Source organism: Argentina anserina, chromosome 4, assembly GCF_933775445.1.
Source record: "Argentina anserina chromosome 4, drPotAnse1.1, whole genome shotgun sequence".
Lineage (NCBI taxonomy): Eukaryota > Viridiplantae > Streptophyta > Magnoliopsida > Rosales > Rosaceae > Argentina > Argentina anserina.
The window spans coordinates 21,602,262-21,625,712 of record NC_065875.1 but is presented as its reverse complement, the minus strand read 5'-3'; the positions used below and the strand labels follow the sequence as shown (position 1 = coordinate 21,625,712).

General features: G+C 39.3%; 3 protein-coding genes across 3 annotated transcripts; 1 reads left to right on the top strand and 2 right to left on the bottom strand.

The window, feature by feature from the left end:
* The first annotated feature begins 3,105 nt into the window (after positions 1–3,105).
* Positions 3,106–6,305, top strand: LOC126791338 (inorganic phosphate transporter 2-1, chloroplastic). Its single transcript, XM_050517774.1, has 3 exons — positions 3,106–3,946; positions 4,851–5,042; positions 5,400–6,305. The coding sequence occupies exons 1-3, from the start codon at positions 3,233–3,235 to the stop codon at positions 6,216–6,218; spliced, it is 1,725 nt and encodes a 574-aa protein (XP_050373731.1). The 5' UTR covers positions 3,106–3,232; the 3' UTR covers positions 6,219–6,305.
* A 316-nt stretch (positions 6,306–6,621) lies between these two features.
* On the bottom strand, positions 6,622–17,145 carry LOC126792389 (uncharacterized). The gene is made up of 17 exons (XM_050518818.1): positions 16,730–17,145; positions 16,529–16,577; positions 15,922–16,260; positions 14,593–14,945; positions 14,319–14,513; positions 14,049–14,237; positions 13,785–13,859; positions 13,637–13,703; positions 12,529–13,525; positions 12,385–12,441; positions 11,476–11,550; positions 11,307–11,334; positions 10,085–10,428; positions 9,329–9,581; positions 8,494–9,243; positions 8,025–8,271; positions 6,622–7,781 (listed from the first exon to the last, which is right to left on the bottom strand). Exons 1-17 carry the CDS (start codon positions 17,102–17,104, stop codon positions 7,351–7,353), a joined length of 4,824 nt encoding a protein of 1,607 aa, XP_050374775.1. The 5' UTR covers positions 17,105–17,145; the 3' UTR covers positions 6,622–7,350.
* Positions 17,146–17,441: 296 nt separating this feature from the next.
* LOC126790266 (ABC transporter B family member 26, chloroplastic) lies at positions 17,442–22,410 on the bottom strand. Its single transcript, XM_050516441.1, has 18 exons — positions 21,843–22,410; positions 21,635–21,762; positions 21,437–21,479; positions 21,241–21,285; positions 20,987–21,109; positions 20,797–20,900; positions 20,474–20,528; positions 20,315–20,385; positions 20,040–20,142; positions 19,676–19,886; positions 19,428–19,501; positions 19,050–19,106; positions 18,891–18,965; positions 18,706–18,780; positions 18,347–18,628; positions 18,194–18,258; positions 18,058–18,118; positions 17,442–17,883 (listed from the first exon to the last, which is right to left on the bottom strand). Exons 1-18 carry the CDS (start codon positions 22,311–22,313, stop codon positions 17,803–17,805), a joined length of 2,124 nt encoding a protein of 707 aa, XP_050372398.1. The 5' UTR covers positions 22,314–22,410; the 3' UTR covers positions 17,442–17,802.
* Between the last annotated feature and the right edge of the window lie 1,041 nt (positions 22,411–23,451).

Here is a 23,451-nt window from a genome sequence, read left to right as displayed (position 1 = left end):
TAAGAAGTAATCAAATCATATACATTTCTTCTTGTTAGGGCAATTGGCGCGCTCCCAATGATGTGAGTGATGGATATATCTGTTATAAATCGTTCTGAAGTCGGAGAGGGGACCAGTGGGGGCAGGTGATGGATTGAAGGTTGAGAGAAGTTTCAATGAAGAAAACTGAGGCAGGAATACTCGATAGCTATTGGGTAGGAAATAATAGATTTCTTATTAATTAGTGATTGTTTGTATAGACTATAGACGAATTCGAATGGTCTTCATATACATTTTATCAAAATGCTCTCAATTACACCAAATACATAAGTTATGGAGTACGGTGTGAAATCTTGACACTAGCTATTTATGTAAAATTCATAGACGTCGAAACATCTTATTTACTTGTCAACTCCAACTTCTTTGCCCTGCACTATATAGTCTAGTTATAGTATTCCATCCGTAAATGAGAGGTGTTATGTGTTGTGAAGTGAGGGTATACAAAATCTCTGATCGATCAATAGGTGTCTCGGGGAGCAGCAACATAGGTTGTGTCCGACTTTCAATGAGAGTTAGTAGATGACGTACTGGACTCATAAAAGACTCGTTATAACATCTGAATTGTTTTTGATCTAACTCCGTCCAACATTTGAGATTTTGTTATTCCTCTTATATTAACACATGCATTCTATGTACCGAATATGCATAAGGCATAATACATTCTCTATGTGGAGGGCAATGTGAAGAAGAGAAGTATAATTCCAAATTAAGATATATTGGACGTCGGTCAATCTCACCAAAGCATTGAAAATTGGAGAGGGTGAAGTGATCGAACAAAGTTTATGCCAAATTTTGTACTTGAAAATTCTTTAAGCTTTTGTTTTCAAAATGGTCCACTGGTCTTGAAAGTATCTCACTGAAAGTCTGAAACCACGTTAGTCGATCATCGAACATTAAAATAAACTTTGACAGTGGACAAACTCCGGCCGATGGGGACGACGCTGTTGATTCTACTCTCCCTTTCTCACTGACTTTTCCCAACGAAACGAATGGTCTATCTTGACGAGGAATCAAAGTCTCCAGAGAGCATGAGAAAGGAAAAAGAGAAAAGGAAAAAGAGAAAGGGTAGATGATATTGCATACAGTAAACATCCAAAACCGTCCAAATTAAATCATCGAAACTGATCCATCTAATTAAAGCTCTACATGTTTGTATTGGATGCCCGACCTTTTAGACCTAGCTACATCACTCCGTAAACCTCTGGTTTTCATGAAATATATGGTTATGTTTGTTGCTAGCTAGAGCCTAGAGCCTCAAGATCGTGTAATGTACGATGTGAATTAAAACTTCGAATTCTTTCATTTTTATAAGAAAAGAAAGACGTACAAAAATACACGATAGAAAATAAATAATTCAAAGCGGAACACAAAAAACACAAACGGGTTCGAAATCAAGTATGTTCATCACATCGAAGGGAACATCGACCATGCCACCATCCAAGTATTAGCCATTGTGGAGATATCGTGACTAATTTTGCCAATGCACTAACCTATCCTTATCATTCATCAGTCATTCATGATACATATACTTCGGAAGTGATAGGGGACAGAGAAAGTGATCGAATGCCTGAATGCAATGTGGGAGCTAGTGTTGGTGTTACTTGGTCCATACGATAAGTTAAGTTTACATGAGAAGCAAAGTCGATTCAGATATTTTGCAATAAAAGCTTTCGAACTCTGAAATATCTTCCATTCTCAAAAAAAGAAACTCTGAAATATCTTCATCTTCATATGTCGGTCAGTCGGTTGATCAGGCTGAAAAATTGAAAAAATTGGCTGGCTTTATAAGGGTGATGGACCCTGAACTGGACACTTGTACGGGCTTGGTCAGCTTGTATTGTTTGCGCGGCCCAATAAAGAACAATCTGGCCCACGATACTATTTTAAGTGCAACTGCAGAAAGGGTCATTGAGAATTTGAGATCCTCATCCTCTTCTCATCTCCCCCCCCTAAGATAATCAAGTGTTCGTCTCGCAACTTTCCTATTTGTGTTCAATAGTGTTATAGGCTTAACAAAAATGTTGTGCCATTTTTATTATGGCTTCAAACGTTAAAATGATGTGATGACTCTCAACCCTTATATGAACTATATCAGCTTCTCCTATCAACGTTGGGTAAACTGAGAGAGTATCATACCCATATGAACTCAATTTGCTTCTTTTGTGAAACCTCTCTATCAACCTCAAGAGGGCCGACAAAGAGCCTTTGCGGGGGAGATTGGAGCCTTTGCGATGAGCAGCTAGCACGCTATAGCTAGGGCTTAATGCCGTCAAACGAGAGGGGAAAATAAACTTATAATCCTCAGCGTTAACCGCAAATCGCGAGTAACCTAATAATGTATATCCTGGAAATGATAAGTAATCTTATAAAAATTTAAAATATGCCCTAAAGTATATTAGACCAAAGAACTGGCTACACATGGTTAATTTAGTCGATCTCTAGTTTGGTAAACCAAACCAAAGTACGTACGTATGTTTATATACGTACTAGTTTGCTTTCCGCTTCTAGCATATGGACGTTACCCCAAAACGGAAGTTTTTCTGCGTTGGAGCCTTAGAGGTTTAGTTTTTGTCAGAACTCAGAAGAGGAAGATTCTCAAGAAGAAGAGCCTTGGAGGAGGTTCTTTTGCCTCTATTTTGTCAAAGCTTAAATACTGGGAAAACTAGATTTGTACTTCAGCATTAAGTGAACTTTGAACATCCTTCTTACAATTGCAAATAGACCAAAGTTGGACCCAACCCATCACTCTACCTAGTTTTCCATATGAACTATTACATTCTAATTCTTTTGGATATGGTGTTAGATTCTTCTTGCTCAAATTAGTCTTCGATCAAATTCCTTTTTTTTTCCTGCTTATTGACCAGGCAAATATACGAGTGGTGATCACTACTGAGAAGTCTCTCTTGAAGTACAAGCACCACTCGTTCCAATCGAACCAAAGTAGCTGCCAAATCCACTCCCCACTCCCCATCTCCCTTTCTTTCCACACGAAAAAAATATTCCAAGAAAAAAAGAAAACATATATCCACTTCCAAAATGCACACTCCTCCTTTGCTCTTGCACCACCACCTACTCCTCTCTCGTCCCCTTCTCCTCCATATTCCATGGCCAAGAATCCACCTGAATAATCCCCTTCTGATTCTTCTTCACCCTCTCTCTGTTCCTCATCCTACCTCACCTTCTTCACCTAAGCATGACTCCCTCTTACTGCTTATCTTCTCCAAGAACTGAAGCATTTCTTCTCCATAATTCTCATCTCTACCTCCCAAGACACAGACTTTATGAATCCCAGTACTTTCCTAAAAAGGAAACGAACTCTCTCAAACCTAGGTCTTCTTTCTTCCCCATCTTGAGGCTAAACAACTCCAAACTCACACACCCTTTTGCCTTATCTTCATTCGCCGACGCCGGAGGCGAAGAACACGAACAACAAGATGTCCAAGTGAATCAAGAAACTTCAAAAACCGATGATGACCAGGGCGACGAGCGTGGAATGGCTCAGGCCTTCCACATATCTTCTAGAACCGCCACGGCCATTTCCCTATGCATAGTATTCTCTGCCCTCACTCTCCCCTACTTCATGAAGTCATTAGGACATGGCCTGACCTTGAAGACCAAGCTATTGTCTTATGGAACCCTACTGTTCGGGTTCTACATGGCCTGGAATATTGGAGCCAATGACGTCGCAAATGCCATGGGGACATCGGTGGGATCCGGGGCGTTGACTCTCCGGCAGGCCGTGTTGACTGCGGCGGTGTTAGAATTCTCGGGGGCGTTTCTGATGGGGACTCATGTGACGAGTACAATGCAGAAGGGGATTCTGGTGGCAAATGTGTTTCAGGGGAAGGATACCCTGCTTTTTGCTGGCTTGCTTTCTTCTCTTGCTGCTGCTGGTACTTGGTTGCAGGTATTAATTTATTGCTCTTCCTTATACTGTATAAGATTTAGCTCAGTTCTAGATTAATCTCAGTCCATTTTTTCTTCAAATATCACTTCAGAATTAACCTATATATGCTGGATTATACTCTGCATAGCAATGCAAATGAACATTATGAATTCCCATTTGACAAAAGTGGAGATAGAAACAAGATTACGTGGTGGATATGGTACATTTCTTGATAGTTCCCATAATGAAGAATGAATTATAGAAAGCAAGCAATGGATTAAGTTTGAATGGATCAGGAAGGATATAGAATCCGGGAACGATAAGTGGGTCCCATATGATGATATTAGGAATATTTGCTTTGGCCTAGTTGGCCGGGCACATCCAAAATTCCCACATTTGCTTTAGAAGTGAAGGATGACATTGGATGAGATTGCTAACTAAATCTATAGCTTTGAAGATGTTGGATGTGAATTGTCCAGTGGTTTTGGTTTTTACAAAGTAGCATGCATGATTAGTGATAATCAACCTAGAAAATAGAACAAGTATTGCCAAAAAATGAGACAATGAGTCAATGAGTGGCAGAAGAAAAGAAAGATGCCAAATTTGCCAAACTGTATCCGATCAATAAATTTTAGAGTTTTTTTTTATGTATGGGTGAGTAAGAACTATGGAAAAAAATTATTTAGATAAATTGGGATGACTATTGACACATTCGAGTGTTTAGGGTATCCGATCAATAAATTCCTAAATCAGAAGCCAATAATTACTTCAAGATACCTAATATGAGTAATATCAGTCAATTGTATTACATCAATTCTCAGAGGATATTTATATTTTCATGTCAAAAGGATGCTTACATCAGTTTACATGTTGTTTCTTTGATTCTTTCTTTCCAATCCATGAATAATTGTTTTTTGCTAGTCAGGTTGCATCATATTATGGCTGGCCTGTGTCAACAACGCACTGTATAGTAGGATCAATGGTCGGATTTGGACTAGTCTATGGTGGAAAAGGTGCCGTCTTCTGGAGCTCACTGGCAAGAGTGATATCTTCATGGGTTATCTCGCCATTCATGGGAGCCCTGGTTTCCTTTACCGTATACAAATGCATCCGTAGGGTATGTTCTCCTTCCTTGAGATGCAACTCTCAAATAGTCTTATGATAAGTAGATAACACGTAACAACTTAACTCGCCTCACTACAAAAAAAATATGATTAAAGGCACATTTTTATGTGACCTTTGATCATGTGGGCATTGTAAAAAAGATCTCACATATCACAACAATGTGGCTTTTTAATTATATCATAATACAAAACCCTCATTTTAGGCCTGCTAAAATATTTCTGACAAGGAAACATTCAACATATTTTAGTGAGCAGGGAGTGAAAGACATGCTAGCTTTTGGAAATCAAGTTGTACTATTCTAGATTCTTAGTTCTTATAAACCTTCTTACTCTTTTCAATGTCTATTCAGTTTGTGTATAGTGCTCCAAATCCTGGACAAGCTGCAGCTGCAGCAGCACCAATTGCTGTGCTTGTGGGTGTAACTGCAATATCATTTGCAGCGTTTCCCCTTGGATCGAGCTTGCCTTTGGCAGTAGCAAAGGCGCTAGGCTGTGGAGCTGCTGGTGCTCTGCTTGTGTCCAGAATCATTCAAGGGCAGCTCGGTGATCTCCTTCTCAAGTCAAAATCCTCATCGCATACAGAACCAACAGATGGCCAGAAAGATATAGGGTTTCTCTCTGATATTGCAGGTCCAACTGGTACCCAACTGAAAATAGTATACGGGGTGTTTGGATACATGCAAATACTCTCAGCCTGCTTCATGTCATTTGCTCACGGTGGGAATGACGTCTCCAATGCGATAGGTCCTTTGGCTGGTGCATTATCTATTCTTCAAGGTGGTGCTGCTGGAGCTGACATTGTTATCCCAACTGATGTTCTAGCATGGGGAGGATTTGGAATCGTAGCTGGTCTTACAATGTGGGGATATAGGGTTATAGCGACAATTGGGAAGAAGATCACAGAACTTACGCCAACTAGAGGATTTGCAGCTGAATTTGCTGCAGCATCTGTGGTTCTGTTTGCGTCTAAGCTGGGACTGCCCATCTCTGCAACTCATACTCTGGTGGGTGCAGTAATGGGGGTGGGATTTGCAAGGGGGCTTAACAGCGTTAGAGCAGAAACAGTGAGAGAAATTGTGCTCTCTTGGGCAGTGACAATACCAGCAGGCGCTTTCTTTTCTGTTTTGTACACATGGATCTTGACCAAGCTGTTATCTTATGTTTTGTGAGTGTTGCACATTGAAGTGATGAACAGAAGATGTACGTCGTTTATTAAAAACATACATCGATATACTTCTTTTGAAATTGATATGTAGAACCAGTGATCCTTCTTGTGCTCAAAGCCTTGGATCTTTTTTGAGCTTCTGTACTACGGTCTTTCTAATCTATCAAATGGCTAACTCTATTGGTTGATCAATGCAGCTCAAGCATATATAAAATGCGGACACCATATGCAGTATTCCAGTAACAACAAGCGATATCTATCTATGACAAAAATATGTTTCAATTTCCTTATATCGCGGTGAAGTATCAGAGAGTGAGAAGCTCTTCAAAAACTATATATAATTATTTCACACGAGTAATTTAATATAAAAGAGCGCTGGAAATGGTATTACTTATTATTATGTAAAAAGCTTCAATGCATTTCTCAAACTTTATCTGAAATAGCAATTCACTGACGTACCAGAATATTAAAGCCAGATTGCTAACATACAGAATGTCATGGAGAGACTTCTTGTACATAAGTGAGACTACGCTCCCATCCAAATCCTCTACCTGATCTGACCTTTGGGAGGGGAGGTACAAATGGCTTCTTTCCTCTAATTCCCCTCCCATTGGTGTCTTCCCCTTCCAAATCTGTATTGATCTTTTCACCCAAAATCACCTCTTCATCTTCAGCAGGTTCTTTGGTCTTCACCTTATTATGCTATTTACGCTGAAATTTCTGCTCTGTTGTACATGGTATTTTATGATACTCCTGACCAGCAAAAGGCTTTCCTCTGGCCTTAAAAGGGACTCTTGAGGCTTTTTGGAAAAATCTGGGCGGGCAACACATTTCCCAGGATATTTATCCATCAGCACAGATGCGACATCTGCATTTGGAACAGCTCTTTTGGCCAACTACATGAACTATCCTCACAAGAATTTTTTTGACCGTACTGTAGTCCAATGAAAAGGAAGCAGAAGCTTGTTTCTCTCAGTTTCACTTTCAGAATGCCGAACTAGCCCTAACAACTGCATGCACATCTTTAGCATAACCGCAATCGAAAATGTTTCAGCATAGTCCACTTTTGTGGATTGATGAGCATTTACAGATGATTTGATATTATTACGCATTTACCATCGTGGCCGGCTGTTGCATCAGTGTGTATCAGTGTGTTGTGCCTGACAAATCCTCGTGCTAGTATCAAAGTCCCATAATCCAGATAACACTTGTCTTTCTAGCTTCTTCAGTCTGCCACTGATCCAATTGTTATGGAGTACCAAACATCCCTGCTTCGCACAGGCTTTTCTAACATTTTTTCTGTCCCATAGGCCTCGGTATGCCCCATTTGGGAAGATATCTCTGTCCAAAAAATGGACAGTCAGATTCATTTCAGGTTCTAAGCATCTATTGTTACCCACACGATTGGAGCCCCCTTCTCCACATAGTGTGTCATAGAAGCTTGGCTGTTCAGATAAACCTGAAGTTGCAGCATGTGCTACCACTTTCTGCATAGCAGCAATTGTCGAAGTATCTGAACGGGCGAAGTAGAAGCCAGAATTTAAGCGCCTGGGTAGGTTAATTGGTCCTGCATAGAAAAAAACACCAGAGGGGATTAGCACATTAGATAGTAACTAACAGATATCACTAAGATTGATCCATTAATTCAAACAGACTGCATATGAAAAATCAGAAAAGAGAAACCAAAATGATTTTATAAATCACACCTAAAGATCACGTAACCAACCCCCCCCCCCCCCCCAGATGTGTACAAATATAAAGATTTTATGTTTTATATCACAGACAAAGAAGAATGATAGACAAAAAACACCTGTTTTGTTGAATTCATCCGACTGAGCTGCCAGAACAGCAGGACCAAAAGACCAGAGCAATGGCAATGGATTTCCAAACCAATAAACATCCACATCACTAAGAAGTACACTGTAACCCATCTTCAGTATCTTTAAAACCATTCTGGACTTCACTTTGGTCACCTTCTGAAAACATTTTGTTCCGAAGTGGCAATCATTGAAGCTGATCTCACTTGGAGCAACTGGATCCCTGAACACAGGCAGACCCTGTCAATAAAGAAAATAGAGAGTCAAATAATGCAAATATATTCAGATTACTATACTGGACAGACGAGCTTCACTTTGTAAATATAAACTCTTTTAACTTCACATCTGCTACCCATGTTTTAGTTTTACTCTCTTTGAATCATATGCATGCAAATGCTAAACTGCTGATATGTTTCAAGTGAAGTAAAAGAGAAGTAATCTAAGATTGAATAAAGTACGTACCATCAAGATAGAGAATTCGTAGATCTCTTGGTCAAGGGCACAAATGATAAAATTTGTGATCTGTAGGTGACGCATTCGACACACCCAGCTCATTAGCATGTCCTTATAACTATATCCAGCAGCAGCAAGCACAATTGTCTTATTTTTGTCTGCATTTAATGCTAAAAGTGTCTCCAAGGAAAATGGATAGTCAAATGATTTTGAATGCTTTGTAGGAACCATATGAGTGCAATCCAATAACTTGCCTTGTGAGTTAACACCCTCAACCCAAGCTAAACTTTTCTTCTTCCACCAGGAACCCAAGCCAGCACGTCGGTATGCAGACGAACAAATATTATCTGTTTTGTTGACAAAGATATATTGGCTGTTGCATTTCAAAAGTTTGACTAGACTAGAATAATTAGTTTCACGATGAGACAATGATCCATACAATGCTCCAATGTGAGAGTTTCCAGCATATTCCCAGCTTCTCCTTTCAAAAATTGAAGCATTGGAAGCTCCAATACTCCAGTTATTCAGCTTCTCCTGACCAATTATATATAAGCTTGAGATTGTCCAACTGGCATCAAACACAAACCTAAGCTCCGATGACAAAGCCTCATTAATCACCCAACTATTGTGCACCCCCCTACCATACAAAAATGGAGGAAGGACTCCAGAATATAGGGCAAGATCTCCACTATTCCATGCCATAAGCAGTTTCTCTTCACAGGGAGTCCGCTGCCAGTTCTGACCAATTATCTCCTGCAACTAATGAAAGAGAGAACAGTATCAATAGAGTTGTATTGAATGAACTACCACATCTCATCTCAGTCTACAATATCCTGTTTCATACCTTACGTGTTCTCATCAATTTGCCATCCTCCCTTCGCCACTGCTTTCCATCCTCATCCAAGTAGAAAGGGAAGTAGGACACATTTTGTGATGAAGCAACTAGAAGCCAATCATCATCAAGATTGTAAGCATAATTCAGGGTGGGAATGAAATCAGGTAAAACAATTGTTTCCGGATCAACCAAAACAGATATGTCTGGTGCAAGAGACCATGTTCTTGCCATCATCGAATGAAAAAATGGGGTACCGAGAAACCTAGACCCACATAGACATGAATCAGATAACAATAGATATACGACATTCCAAGCTCTAACCTTCTACTACTACTTCTCAAGGATATCCTGACTTTGAAGACAAAGTGGACTGGTGGTACTATTCATCTCAAGAAATCTGAATTTATATTTACCAAATTCTAAGTTTATAAACGATTAACATTCCTCAATTTAATCAAATCCAGAACACTCCCTATCAACACACGCCTAAAAATAATATGCATCTCCATGTCCTTTGCATTTCAGAATAGCCTTTCTTCACAGGAACAAAGCATACAGGAACCTTTCAATTCAGCAGTTTATTCTCTAATCAACCATGCTCTAGAGAAAGCAAGTATTTAACAAAATGCATTGCATTTAACTAGATTTGTTAACAGGATATTCTGTAGTTAACTATGCTCTAGATTAAATTGTATGTGTTCAACAAAAGCCATTGCATTCAACTAAGTTATGAGCAGAAAACAAATGATAGAGTGATTGGCTTACGTGAAATCAATGTTAGGATCCACCACAACCCGAGAACCAAACCCTCCAGCAAAAGAAACAACAGAAGGGTCTTTGCTGAAAAGCACAACTCTAATCTCCGGTGACAAAGCTAGCCAAGAACGAAGAGCCAGACTCTGCCTATCCCCAACAGAACCACTAAACGGCCTCGGCGCCGAAAATATAACAATTCTTGGCGTCTCTGGAACGCCGGCATCTCGTTGACCGAAAGTTAGCCTCTGATCGCTGAAGGAAGGCAGCCTCTGCGTGGCATAGAAGGAGAGACAAATCAACGCAAACCCACATAGCCAAACTGACCATAAACCCGAGACTCCACCTCGAATTGCCTGTGAAAACAGAAACAAATTTGAGCTTTTTTTCACGTATGAAGAACAAGAGCAAGAAAACAAGATCGAAAATGTAAGCAGCAAAAGTGACCTTCTTCATTGTACTTGATTAAAAGACCAATGTACACAATGTCGGGTCGGCTTTTGTTTATATATGAAGTGAGTTTGGCTTGATAGCATCTGGGTTTGAGAGGAGAGAGACTGAAAGAATGGAACTTTAACTGAAGAAGAAGAAGAGTTGCAGGAGTAACGAACACACCAGCGTTGCTATGACCAAAGACAACGGCGGATCCATGTGACATTTTGTCGTCTTCTACACGTCAAATTCCCTTTGCCGGTCAGAGTCAACTTAACCATGCGCGCTTGTTTACGAGCCTCACGACGTCGTTTTCCACTTAAAAAGTGCAGATTTTTGGATTTCACTTGTCTCACTTGTCCTATTGCGCATCTTTCATTCTTTCTATGCGTTGCTCGTTCATCATTTTGTATATATAGACATATACCAAACACAAGCTTTTATCAAGAGTACAAAATTTCCACCTCAAGGTAACTAACATCATTTTCAAAATCCTCAAAAACAAAGTGTATTAAAACGGAACAGCTCATACACGCGATCGCGATGCTACAAAACTGTAGCAAGGACTTATGCACATCACCAATCTGCCTCCTACGGGTAGGGTGAGTACATGGAACCATTCAACAACTACCTATATCGTATTCAGATATATAGTGAACCACAGAGGAACCTACATCTATTTCATATTCAGATATATAGTGCACCAGATTTCTGTTGGGGACTCAAAGCTTGAAGAACTTTGAAGCACAACAGTGGCACCTGACTTCCATGATCTGTGCTTTAATCATCTCTGCCGCCGTACAGGTGATCTGGATCTTGACCCTTTCCCCCTGCATTTAAATAATCATAGTTAAGATGGAATATTAACAGATAAATTTGCAGAAGCCGGGGTATTTTCACCTGAGTTGCTTATCGACTGGTGTTTATGTCTCAAATACATCAACACAAACAGAGATATTTTGGCAACAAACCTGTTTCTATCAAGAGAAGAGTAGGGAGAATGCCTGCGCTGAGAATGCTTGCTATGTGGAGACCGCGAAACTTGTCTAGAAATGAAAACATCCATTACACTATTATAGTGAGTTTAACATACATGGTTTCAGAAGAAATGCTAAGCCTTGTGCAGAGCCATACTTGATCGAAGTAGGGATTGGTAATATACTACTATACTAGTATACATAGTTTTCTAATGACCATGTAAAGAGTCGGAGTATATTTATTTTTCCTTTTTTGAAAAGGTCTCAGAGTATAATTAGAAGACGACACTGTAATCCCACAAAGAAAGCATGCAACACAGAGATGTCACCCTTCTTTTCCACATCTATAAAAAAAAAATTTCATTCTTCTATCCACATAGGCTAAACCACAAGATCAAAAACAGAGTTGGGTACAATTATCAAACAAAGTAAACATGACCTTTTCTAAAAATAAAAAAAAAGTAAGTTGGTTACATCAGGTAGCTAACATGCATAAAAGTAGTCATGAACCATGCCATTAGAGATATCACTTAACGTCAAGAGAACACAGCATTCAAGACAATGGAAGGAAAAAGATCTCTTGTATCTAATAGGAACATAAACCTATAAAGTATATTCTGGTTCAGGGCATGGCACCAAAATTACAATCACGAACCTAGTAGGCTACTAAATGACCTTTTCACATGACTATCGAGTATTTCTGTGCATTATTTGTTTTTTTATTAAATAAGAAATATCTTCACTAAATACTGAAAAGTGTATACTTGATCATTGTGGTCTGAATCTACCAAAAAGAACATTATAATAAGAACACAACTAGCTGAACCTTAAAGGTCTAAAGAAACAGAAAAAGAGTATAGGATTAATAAATGTCTGAACAAACAAATCTCTGATAAATGATACCTTCTCCTAGATCTGACGGGTGAAGGTGATGAGTGATGTCTCCTTGACTGTAACTTCCTGCAACACATAAATGTATATAAATATGAATACTACATAACATAAGTAGAACAGACAAAGAAATAGTAAGAAGACAAAATGATGAACCTTTTAGAACCTTCAGAAGATTCATCACTTGAATGATTGGCATGATTTACCGAGTTGTTCTTGCTATCGATAGAAGATGAGCGTCTTCTCTTGTGTCTGCTTGAGTCAGTAGAATGTTTACGTCTTGATCCATCATCCTCCTTACTTTTTGTTCGTTCTCTTTTTCTGCTCACATCTTCTTTAGAACTATCTCTATGGAGTCTATCCTTTTCTCTTTTCTCCTCCTCGTGGGAGTACCTCTTTCTTGAATCAGATCCCTCTGCTTTATCTCCAGACTTCAGATATTGGTCTTTGATCCTTTCTTTTGAACCATTGCGAACATCTGTCCTTTCCTTTCTCAGAGACCTCTCATCGTGCCTCCTACGATTCTCATCATCCTTCTCCACTGTCCTAATCTTACCACTCTCTACCTCCTTATTTTCTTCCACAGAACTCCTTTTACTCTCATGTCGAACATGTTTATCTGGTTTCATCCTGGACTCCCTACTTTGTGGGTCATCTTTTGCTGTCTTTAAGACATTAACATTTTCCTTAGGCAGTTCAGGTTCTGTAGTAGTGAAATCTTGCAGATATGTATCAACATTACTTTCCTCACTCTTCTTTCTATTATGAATAATATCACTCTTGCTCAGATCATTTGGCAAACTTATCCGGCTTCTCCTGTGCTCTTCAAGCTCTACTGGAGAATTGCCATTTATAGTGGCATCATTTGACTCATGAGGGTTTCTAACAGTAAACCGATCTTTTCCAGATTTTGGCTCACCAGCACTCGGAATTTCACCACTTCCATTGTCGTCATCATCGTCATCATCATCAGTGGCATAACTTGCAAGACCCAATATATCACCGGGTGTACGGGAGCTAGATTTTTCACTGGCATCAGTCTCAGATTCCCTAGTCTTGGCTGGAATTAGAAGCTTTGCAGAAGCCTTGGTAGCTGAAACTGCTGGGGAAGGTGGCAACACCTTATGGTTTGATGGGAGTTTGCCTAGTCCAACTGTAAACGAGGACATTAAGGTATTATAATTATAATGATTTATTATCATTTGTTATGACTATCTCATAAAACAAACAAGTTTAAGATAGGTATGTACTGTGCTACAATTACCTGCAGATGTTTGATCATCTTCGCTAAGAACTTTTGTTGCAATTTCATCAAAGAGCTCATCAGTAACCTGCCACATAAACAATGATAATTAACAATTATAGCATGATTAAGTTAGATAAGCTGTGTATCACTTTTCAAGCAGTACAACCGTTGCGAGAATGTCAGTTAGTATACGCTTTATTTCCTTGTTAATCGCTGCAGTCCGAGCTGCCTCCACCTCATCCTACAAAACAAAAAGATATGGCATGTCAATTCTTAATAATAAAATGACGAACACAAAAGTAGCTACCAGCATAGATTCAGAGATTGAAGTAAATAAACAGGAGTTCATTGTTCATTATAGAATGATTCACTAGGAAGAGAAGCGAAGCTTCAAATTCAAAATGAACCATCTTCAGGTGAGAGAATAAACCTCATCATCCTCCTCTTCAATTGATCTAGAAGAATCAATGCTTTTGCTATCAGCTTGATCACCCTTCCCAAAAGATCTGTCAACACCTTCATCCTCAACAGATTGTGTTTCCTCCTTGATATGGTCCATGGTCGTATTTGTGATGCTTACTTTCATAATTTCCTCTCGAAGCCAATTAGGCACTGGAGCCTAGCATAAATTTTCAGCAAAGTAGAGTTAGCAAATGTTATTTCAATTACCATTCACATATACGGAATGGCAAAATATTACCTTCTTTGGGCGATCAGAAATCATAGAAACTCCATATGCATCACCTGGGAAGGCCACAGTAGGATGACCAGCAGTGATACCAAAGGGAGGACCAGTGGTTGGAACTGTTGGCTGGAGGCTCAATCCAGGAAAACTACTGAATGAATGTGGAGCATTTCCATGAACTGGTGAGGGTATCATCATAGAAGGATCATGCTGCATTATGAATCAAAGCCATCAGATTCATATCAAGGGCTTTAGAACGAAAATTAGATTTGTGAACTAGAAGTTGTACCTGTGGTCCTGATGGTAGAATTGGAACAGTAGGAGGGTATACCACACCAGGTGCAACAGAAACATTCCAAGAATTAATGGAAGTAACTGTTGTGGAAGGGTCCACACCTCTTATACTTCCAACGGAATCATGATGAGGATATCTAGATGCTTGAGCCAGATGATCAGAATTAAACCCAGATGCAAATTCTAAAGGCTGGTCGGCAAGATTGATTGCTGGATCTGCAGAATGACTACCATATCCATATGGTACTGCATGAGATTGTTGCATATGCTGTCCGTCCTGACCTGAGGAATATCGCATAGGTAACAAGTTGTAAGAGTGCTCATTCACTTCTGCAGAAGTGTCATTGCCTGCCATCAAATATGAAGTCAAACAGCAAACCAAAATACTACATCAGTATCCTTGGGAGCAACAAGGTTCCCACAGGATACCCAATCCTTCAGGTGTTCAGCTTATGAAAGGACCTTGTTTGCATGAATGTTTGTTCTAAGATATATAGATCATAAGAAAATAATACATAACTATGTCTATAGTGGCGTACTGATCCTATAATAACTTTTTTCAGTAGAGGTTAAAAGATCTTTTACACCCTAATTGAAGATGGGATTCATTTTCCTTAAATATTACAATAAAAGGCGTCACAGAAAACCCATTTCACTATCTTGCACAACTGAGACAATTTGTATAGAGAAGATGTAGTCCTTTCTTATTATAGCGCCTTTTTAGAGGGGATGATCGCGGCACTCAATCAAATGGAGGATGAATTCTTGATGAACTTCATCAGAATGCTTGATCTTAAAAATGAAAATAATATTATACAAAAACAAAAGGCTTCACACAACAAAATCAAATATATATAACAAAGGTATTTGTCCCTGCATTCATATAAGTAAAGCACTCTAACCTCCCTTGCACTTTACACCAACTGTATCACATAATATATACGCAATACAAAAACAAAATACATATTCATTATGTATGTAAATGAATTAACAATAACCAGTATATGAAGAGCAAGTCATTTACAAGCCATTTTAGAAAAGAAAAAAATAGTTAAGAATCAGATATTAAAAAAATATATATATAGATGGGGTCTTGCCATCTTGGGGTGGGGGAACCAGTGACCAGTTACTATTAACCGCTTCCAAAATTAAACAGTCAAATAAGAAGGCAACCTCCGGTTATAATTTATAGATACTCCAAAAGGACTATTTGATACGAGTAATAAATAACCAAAATGTAAAATTTAAGAGAAATTGAGTTCCATAGCAGTAGTTTTGGAACACAAGGTTCAGAAGCAAAACGAATATGTCATGTGAGAATTACCTGGAACAGAAGAATAACTAGAAGGTACCTCCTGCTGATGAACAGACGGAATTGCAGATCCGACAGTATGATGTCCATATGGAGATGGTTCGGAGCCGATAAAGTTCATGTCCTGAGGATGTGGCCGGTGCTGCAGTGGTGACCCTGAAACCAGAACCTGTTGATAGCTAGATGCAGAAAGAGACTGGTGCTGACTTTGAGGATACTGCTCATGATAATGAGTTTGTTCTTCTGGTCTGCCGGCTGGAGTAAACTGGGGTTGCTGATCCTGATTCTCCATTGCCGTCCTAGCTGCCCATGCCCTAGCCTTGGCTGCCCAATCTTGTTCATTGTTATGAACTACAATCACAATACAATGAAATTAATCCCACTGAATCAACCTATATAGAGGAAACTTAATTCCCAGCAACAATTTGGCCCGCGTAAATAATACAGTGCAACCTTAGCAGTTAACAGGTTCTTTTTATAGCATTACTAGCTCATCGAAAACTAAGACCTCAGAATACTAGCAATTGCAGTAAAATACTATGAGCACTACAGAATGTAATGGAAAACTAGGTGTTCTTCTCAAATATGAAACCAGGGATGAAATATAGAGAGAAATTACCTGGATAATCCCAACCTTGGTTACTCGGCCGATTCTGAGCTGCCCACTCCTGCAGGAATTGGTGTTAAAATATTAACATTACAGAACAAAATTAAGATTCAAATGCTTAGTCTCAGAACCAATACTAACGATCAGTCTCATCAAGAATCGACAGATAAATCACACGAAACTCAAATCTTGAATGCAGAAAGATACACAGACCTGATTGAGCTGCTGAGGATGATAGGACTGAGGAGGTGGAGGAGGTAGCTGAGGAGGTCCGTGAGGGCGATAATGAAGCGCGGAATAAGGAGGAGGCGGCGGCGGAGCATAAGACCCCGGCGGGGGAGGGAGGTGGTCGGCGTGAAGTGGCGGACCCCACTGCTGCGGAGCAGGAGGAGGCGACGGGGACTGTACCGAGTGGTACTGGTTTTGGTTCGGGTTCGAGTACCACGTGCCTTGCTGCTGCTGAGGGAGTGGCGGTCTTGGCGGTGGTGGTGGTTGGTGCTGGTAGTGGTAGGGATCCGACGTGGCCGGTGGCGGCGGTGGCGGTGGCGCCCTCATGTACTGCTGCTGGTGCGGTCTGTAAGAATCCATGGTTTGATTTTTGCCCTCTCCAACTTTCTGTTTTAAGTTTTGAGGTTCTCAGGGGGAGTCGAGGGTTTGGACAATTGGGTAATTAATCACGCGGGTACATATTTTTGGGCCAAAATGACTTATATTCACGGAAAATTATACTATACATCACACGTTGATAATGTTCTATGAGTGAGATCAGACAAATAATATCTATTGTCAACCGTCAGATGTGGAATGTATAACATATATTTATATACAGTAGATTAACTATTTTATACTCCATAGCACAATCAATATGTGAATAATATTTACTTTCTGTATACTGTATACTATACTGTGTATCTGGTTCTACATGACCATGGTGAGTATATTAATTTAACGGAGTTGTTATCGTACATGTATGTTTCCTGAGTTACACTTTTTGCAAATTATCCCCATCATGCCGTAACCAATCTATACATCTGAGCTTTCTAAAACTAAACTTCAGACGATCCAAAATTGGGGGTCATGCTGCAGATTCTGTCCGAGGCAGCAGCAGGGCATCTGTATGGGGATGGAGACGGCATCACTATGAATTCAATGGTGGATACTTGTAAAACTTCCTATACAGCTGAGTGTGCTGCGAGTTGGTTTCAATATATCTGTCAGCTTCAAGAAAGTTGCTTGAACCTCCAGAGTCTATACTGCATTTCATTTCGGAGGCCAAAAATGAAGGATCATGCCACTGCATCAGCTTGTCTTCTAATGAGTCGGGCATATAGGCCATCCTTAACGAGCAGCTCACTGTGATTGCCACTCTGCAGCAGAAAAGATATATAAAGACTATGAGTGGAGGACAACAAATATCTGAACCGTGTGGCATGAGGGGATTATTAAGGAGTTCAATTTTTTTTTTTTACATGTATAAATGGTAAATGTAAGAGGATACTTATGATGGACAGTACTTGCAAAAGATAGATTTGAGTACTAACCTCAACAATTCTACCACTATCCATCACCACTATCCTGTCAGCAGCTTGTATGGTAGAAAGCCTGTACAGAGTGAGGATGATAACATTCAGTATCAGCATTAAGAGAATTAAAAGACAGTATATTAAGGAAACCTACCTGTGTGCAATTATTATGACACTTCTCCTTGTCGTCTTATCTCTTCTGACAGCACTGAGAACACCCTGGATACAATGAGAACAGTTACATCAAACTTCAAGTTTTAAAACTTTGGAGTTGCGCGATATAGGAGGTCATTGCCAAAGTGCTTACCCTGACATTGTGTTCGCTCTCTGCATCCAACGCACTAGTTGCTTCATCAAGGATCAAAATAGTTGGGTCCCTAAGAATGGCTCTTGCAATGGCAATTCTTTGCTTTTGCCCCCCACTGAGTAAATCATCATCAACAATTGTTTGATAACCATTGGGGAGTGATGAAATGAAATCGTGTGCATATGCCTGCTTGGCTGCCCATTCAATATCTCCCTGACTTATATTTCTAGTGCATCCATATCTAATGTTTGAACTAATGTCTGTGCGGAACAGTTTGGGTTCCTGTTTACATGACAACCGTAAGACAAGGAGGGTCTACCGAGCCTGCTAATTTTCATGACAGAAATAAAAATAAGAACCTGTCCAACAAATCCGATTCTTTCCCTCCACCACATAACATCCAGCTCTTGTAGAGGATATCCATCAATCAAAATCTGAAATCAAACGCGTGTTTGAGGTGTAGTATTAAAACCAATATCATAACAACCCTCCAATTCTCTTTATTTTCTCCGGTTACTTCTGATTGAAGATAAAATTGATTTACCTGACCATTTGTTGGCTCATAAAGACGGAGCAAAAGATTGACAAGAGTGCTCTTTCCACTACCACTAAGACCAACCTATAAGATTAGAGGTAGCAGTGATAAGTGCTTAACTTTAATGGCATAGTAAGAAGAAAATAAAAGAGCAATGGTGGCACTTACAATAGCAACCACTTCATTAGGTTTCACGGACAAGCTGATATTTTGTAGTACGGGTACCTGTTAAAACATCTTATTATTCTATTTTTGAATCAGCATTATTAATTGGTGACCAAACAAAGAATCATATAATCAATTTCATATTCAGCTAGGAGGGAACACCAGGAAACACAAAGCTGATTATAGTTGAAAAAAAACGCAGGCATGATGGTAGATAATTACTTCTGGGCAGTGTGCTTGGCAGGAATCAGGGAATATGTATAAACATTTTCATCTATTAGTATACTAATGAGACTGATCCCAAGTGGTGAACCATGTGGAATATCATAATCACGGCTATCAAAGAATCAACCAGATCATATATTTTTCAAGGGAACTAACCGTTGGCCTTGATGGGTAATGGAAAGAAGTGTCTACAAACTCAACATTTCCAACCAGATTTTGCAACTTTGATCCTGTCACAGAACATAGAAATTTCTATCAATTAATACAAGAACAATAGAACAACTTCAAGTACATTAATACTGAAGCACATAATGGAACTAACTATAGAAGGCCCCTAAAATACGAAACTTAAATTTAAGATGGAGTTAATTTAAGAGTTCCAATGAAGTTCTTAAGTTTCTTGCCTTTTGATATAAATTGGTCACTGGGCATGAGATCCATTAATTGGAAGACCTTTTCACTTGCGCCAACAGATTGCATCAGATTGGATAAATTGTCACCAACCCACCATGTTGCATAAATTAACCACTCACTATACAATATGAACTTTGTCAGTTTCTCTGCTGTAATATGACCAGATAGGATAGACATCCCTCCAAGCAGCACGGCGATGACCTAGAAATCGCTTATCCAAATAAAAGAAAATCAAGAACAAGAAGGTTGGATGAATACAACAAAATCAAAACATTGTCATTACATTATTGGTCATAAACACAAAGTCACTATCTTACTTAGTATATTAATTCAAAAATCACTGAAAATATGGACCTGGGTTGAGTGGTAAAGAGCATTGAAGCTCAAATTCCAAAAACCATATGCAGCACTTTGCCGTATGCTTATATCAGCTAATTTATCTAACCACAGTTTGTACCTAAAGACCACATGGAAAAAAAAATACCCACGTTAACCACTGATCATATATATACATATTTGATTTTTGGTTGTCCATGCCAACTTTTATTACATACATTGATAAAACATAGAATCATTAGCAATGGGGATAAAATTGTTTGATACAGCATACAAATGTCTAGCATTTATACCTCCCAAGTTCTTGTTCCTCTGTTCCATAAACACGAACAGTTCTCACTAAAGAGAATGTCTCTTGTGCAACCTACAAGAGATAAAGAATTGATCAACATTTACATAAGTAGCAAACAAAATATTGAAAAACAAATTTTAGCTATAAATACTCATTTCACCTCATTGGCAGAAGCAGTAAACTCCTGAGTCAGTTTTGCTGCCTTCTTCTGGTACCTAAAAGAAAGGAAAAGGTATGACCCTCAATAAATTCTATGGAGTTGTAGGGTACTTGTTGTTCTGAAACTTCAACACCAAACAACCATTATTTTCCCGTCCTTGTAAAGTTTATGACATCAATTTTGCAACTTATTATTGGACTTCAAGCAAATACTGATCTTTAATATCATCCATTATTTCTTGCTAGACATCCACTTCATACCTCAAATTGACCAATTAATTATGTACAGGAAGGATAACAGACAAAACAGTAAAATAGTCTTACCGGCCATAAACCAGCATAATTGCTGCTAGAGTAGAACATATCACCAATACAGATAAACCAAGGGGACGTGATAAAACTAACAAGTAGATCATTGCACCCACTCCCTGGAAAAGAACAAATGAAAATGGAAGTATATCACAGAATGATTAGGGAACTCAGAACAGAAGGATAACTTATGCAGTGGATTTACCTGAAGAACATTCCGCATTATAAAATTGAGATCATTTCCAATAACTCTTGATACTTGCTGACAATCTGCCCCAAGCCTACTCGTCAAATCGCCAACTGTTTCAGTGTCAAAAAAGAATATATCCTACAATATGAAATACTGCTGAATAAGTCAAACAATACCAGCATATCTAGATAGCTACAACTCCACCGGAAAAAGCAAACGATATCAAATTACTGTTTATAAAGTAAACAAAAATGTAAGTTCTTCAGAACCTGAACAAGGAGTGAAGAGTATAGTGTTTCCCTCATGCGCTTGACCTGGAAACGACATTAAACCATCCACTAAGCAACAAAGACTATGAACAACTTGCGGTAGCAGAAGTCGGTACTATTTGTGAATACTAATGTCTGAAGTGATGACAATCACATTGAAACTAAGAAAATGAAAAATCGTGGATGAGAGACTCACAAGAATCATATTTGCAATGCCGAAACAGCATCCTCGCAAACCACTGAAGTGCAGAAACAGAGTATGAGGTCAGCATTGTATCGAATCACTAATCCATGGTCAAGTGTTTAATTCACAATATGCAAAGATTTTGTCAACAAAAATCGAAATGTAGCTTGAAATAAGAATTAGGGAACTTAGTCCATACAAGATTTTGACCTGCAAATTCCAGAAACAACACAGAGAGTCACCAAAAGCTTCACATTGTGCCGAAACACGGCGACATTGCCGTTCTGCGCCGAGAAGATTGACGCCGTCAAATAATGCGGTATCGATATCTCCGATACCTGAAAACCAAACAACTATCAGTAAACACAATTTCCACAGAAGCTAAGTATACTCTTTCAAAACTAACAGAACCACTAACCGCCGCGACGATTAGGGCGGAGAACGCGGCGAAGATAACCCAACGGTCCTGAGAAACCAGGGCCCACATCCGAGTAAGAGCGCGCGTCACAGTCACCGGCTTCGCGAAAATGTCAACGTCGGCGTCATCGGAGAAGCTCCACCAAGCTCCGCCGGGAAGAACCGACCGGATAAAGCCGAACAGACGCCGCAGCCGCTCGGATACCTCTACCTCGGTTTCTTCGGCTGCGCGGTTCTTCTCTGCGTAATCCTCCGCCGCGTAGCCATTGACGGACGCCGATTTACTCGGAGAAAATCGACGGCGTCGGAAATTAGAAGAATGAAATGAGAGAGAAATTCGGCGGTGGTTGGTTGTGGCGGTAGAGGTGAAGTGTAGAAGCTTGTGGCGGTGGTGGTTGGGGTGGAGGGAAGAGAGAAATGGAGGTTGGAGAGTGCAGAGGGGCCGAGCCATGGTGGAAAGAGTGAGGGGCATTAGCTATGGCGTTTATTAATTTGAGCTCGGAATTTTTGGTTAAATAGTTAGTGGTGGTGCTGTTTGAGACGTGGAGACGAAGAAGAAGATGTGGAAGTCGAGAGTGCACACAACGACTACTGGGTTGCGGTGACGTCTTGATTTATATAGGGAATGCCTCCAAAACAGCCCCTATTAATTGGCGCGTGGTAGGCCTTCGCTGCTACACGACCACTTCCACGCCGTCGTTTTCAGCTCCGGTGGCCAGGGCTCAAGATTTACATTTCGGTAAATTGTATGTAATTTTTATTTTGAAAGAAACTTCAGTAATTTGAATTTATAGAGCAAAGCTTAAGCTGTTGATTGTTGATAACTTAATATATATATATATATATGGTGGTCTAGGTTGGGCGAATGGCTTAACACGTAACATTCATCGGTAGATATTGCGGTCATTAGGTTGGTCAAGTGGCCATCGAGTTTCAATTTCCACTAATATGCGAGTGGTTAGTTTGAGTGAACTTCATAATTGTGTTACCCCGTTATCCATCAAAGTAGAAAAGTTTCTTTTGTAAGTAACGATTAAAAGAAACCGTTTGAATGATAACGCATTGTAACTTGTGATTTGTGAACTTCATATAACTAAAGGTGACAACTGAGCTAAAAAGCTCGAGCCTCGCTCGTTTAAAATCAGTTCGGCATGGTCCGAGCTCGTTATTTTAATGGTCTGGGCTGGGTCTAGATATTTTAGCTCATGTGTCCGGCCCAATCCGAGCCCATTTTGGGCCCAATACGATAAATTCATAGACCGGCCCGTTAAACACATAATTTTATATTATTTATATAAATATTTAAACAATCATAATAATGAGAATTGAATATTAAACCTTTTAAATATAAACTTCTTGATTATTTAACAAATATCATCAAAATAGTGATAAAAAGTCATAATTTTGACATATATAACGTTTTAGAAATAAGATTATCAAACGTGTTGTAATATTTTATTTATTTTCATATTCTAAATAGTTATATAAAATAAATATTCTAATTACACAAATTTTTTATGTTAATTGTCTTATAATGCTAATGGACCGAGCCGGCCCGCTTTTTAGCCCGGTCCAACATAGGCTCAGGCCGTGGGTCAGGCCAAATTTAA

Bases quoted from the DNA above. Each gene is read 5' to 3' on its own strand.
- LOC126791338 (XM_050517774.1), top strand. From the start codon at position 3,233: ATGACTCCCTCTTACTGCTTATCTTCTCCAAGAACTGAAGCATTTCTT. The intron at 3,947-4,850 runs GTATTAATTTAT...TTTGCTAGTCAG, and splicing joins CTGCTGGTACTTGGTTGCAG to GTTGCATCATATTATGGCTG. The intron at 5,043-5,399 runs GTATGTTCTCCT...ATGTCTATTCAG, and splicing joins TATACAAATGCATCCGTAGG to TTTGTGTATAGTGCTCCAAA.
- LOC126792389 (XM_050518818.1), bottom strand. From the start codon at position 17,104: ATGGATTCTTACAGACCGCACCAGCAGCAGTACATGAGGGCGCCACCG. The intron at 16,261-16,528 runs GTAATTTCTCTC...TTGTGATTGTAG, and splicing joins CCAAGGTTGGGATTATCCAG to TTCATAACAATGAACAAGAT. The intron at 11,335-11,475 runs GTTTGTTGCCAA...ATTTAAATGCAG, and splicing joins TCTTCTCTTGATAGAAACAG to GGGGAAAGGGTCAAGATCCA.
- LOC126790266 (XM_050516441.1), bottom strand. From the start codon at position 22,313: ATGCCCCTCACTCTTTCCACCATGGCTCGGCCCCTCTGCACTCTCCAA. The intron at 21,110-21,240 runs GTTCTGAAGAAC...TTCATATTGTAG, and splicing joins ACTCTTCACTCCTTGTTCAG to GATATATTCTTTTTTGACAC. The intron at 18,629-18,705 runs GTTCTTATTTTT...TCATGTAAACAG, and splicing joins GAATCGGATTTGTTGGACAG to GAACCCAAACTGTTCCGCAC.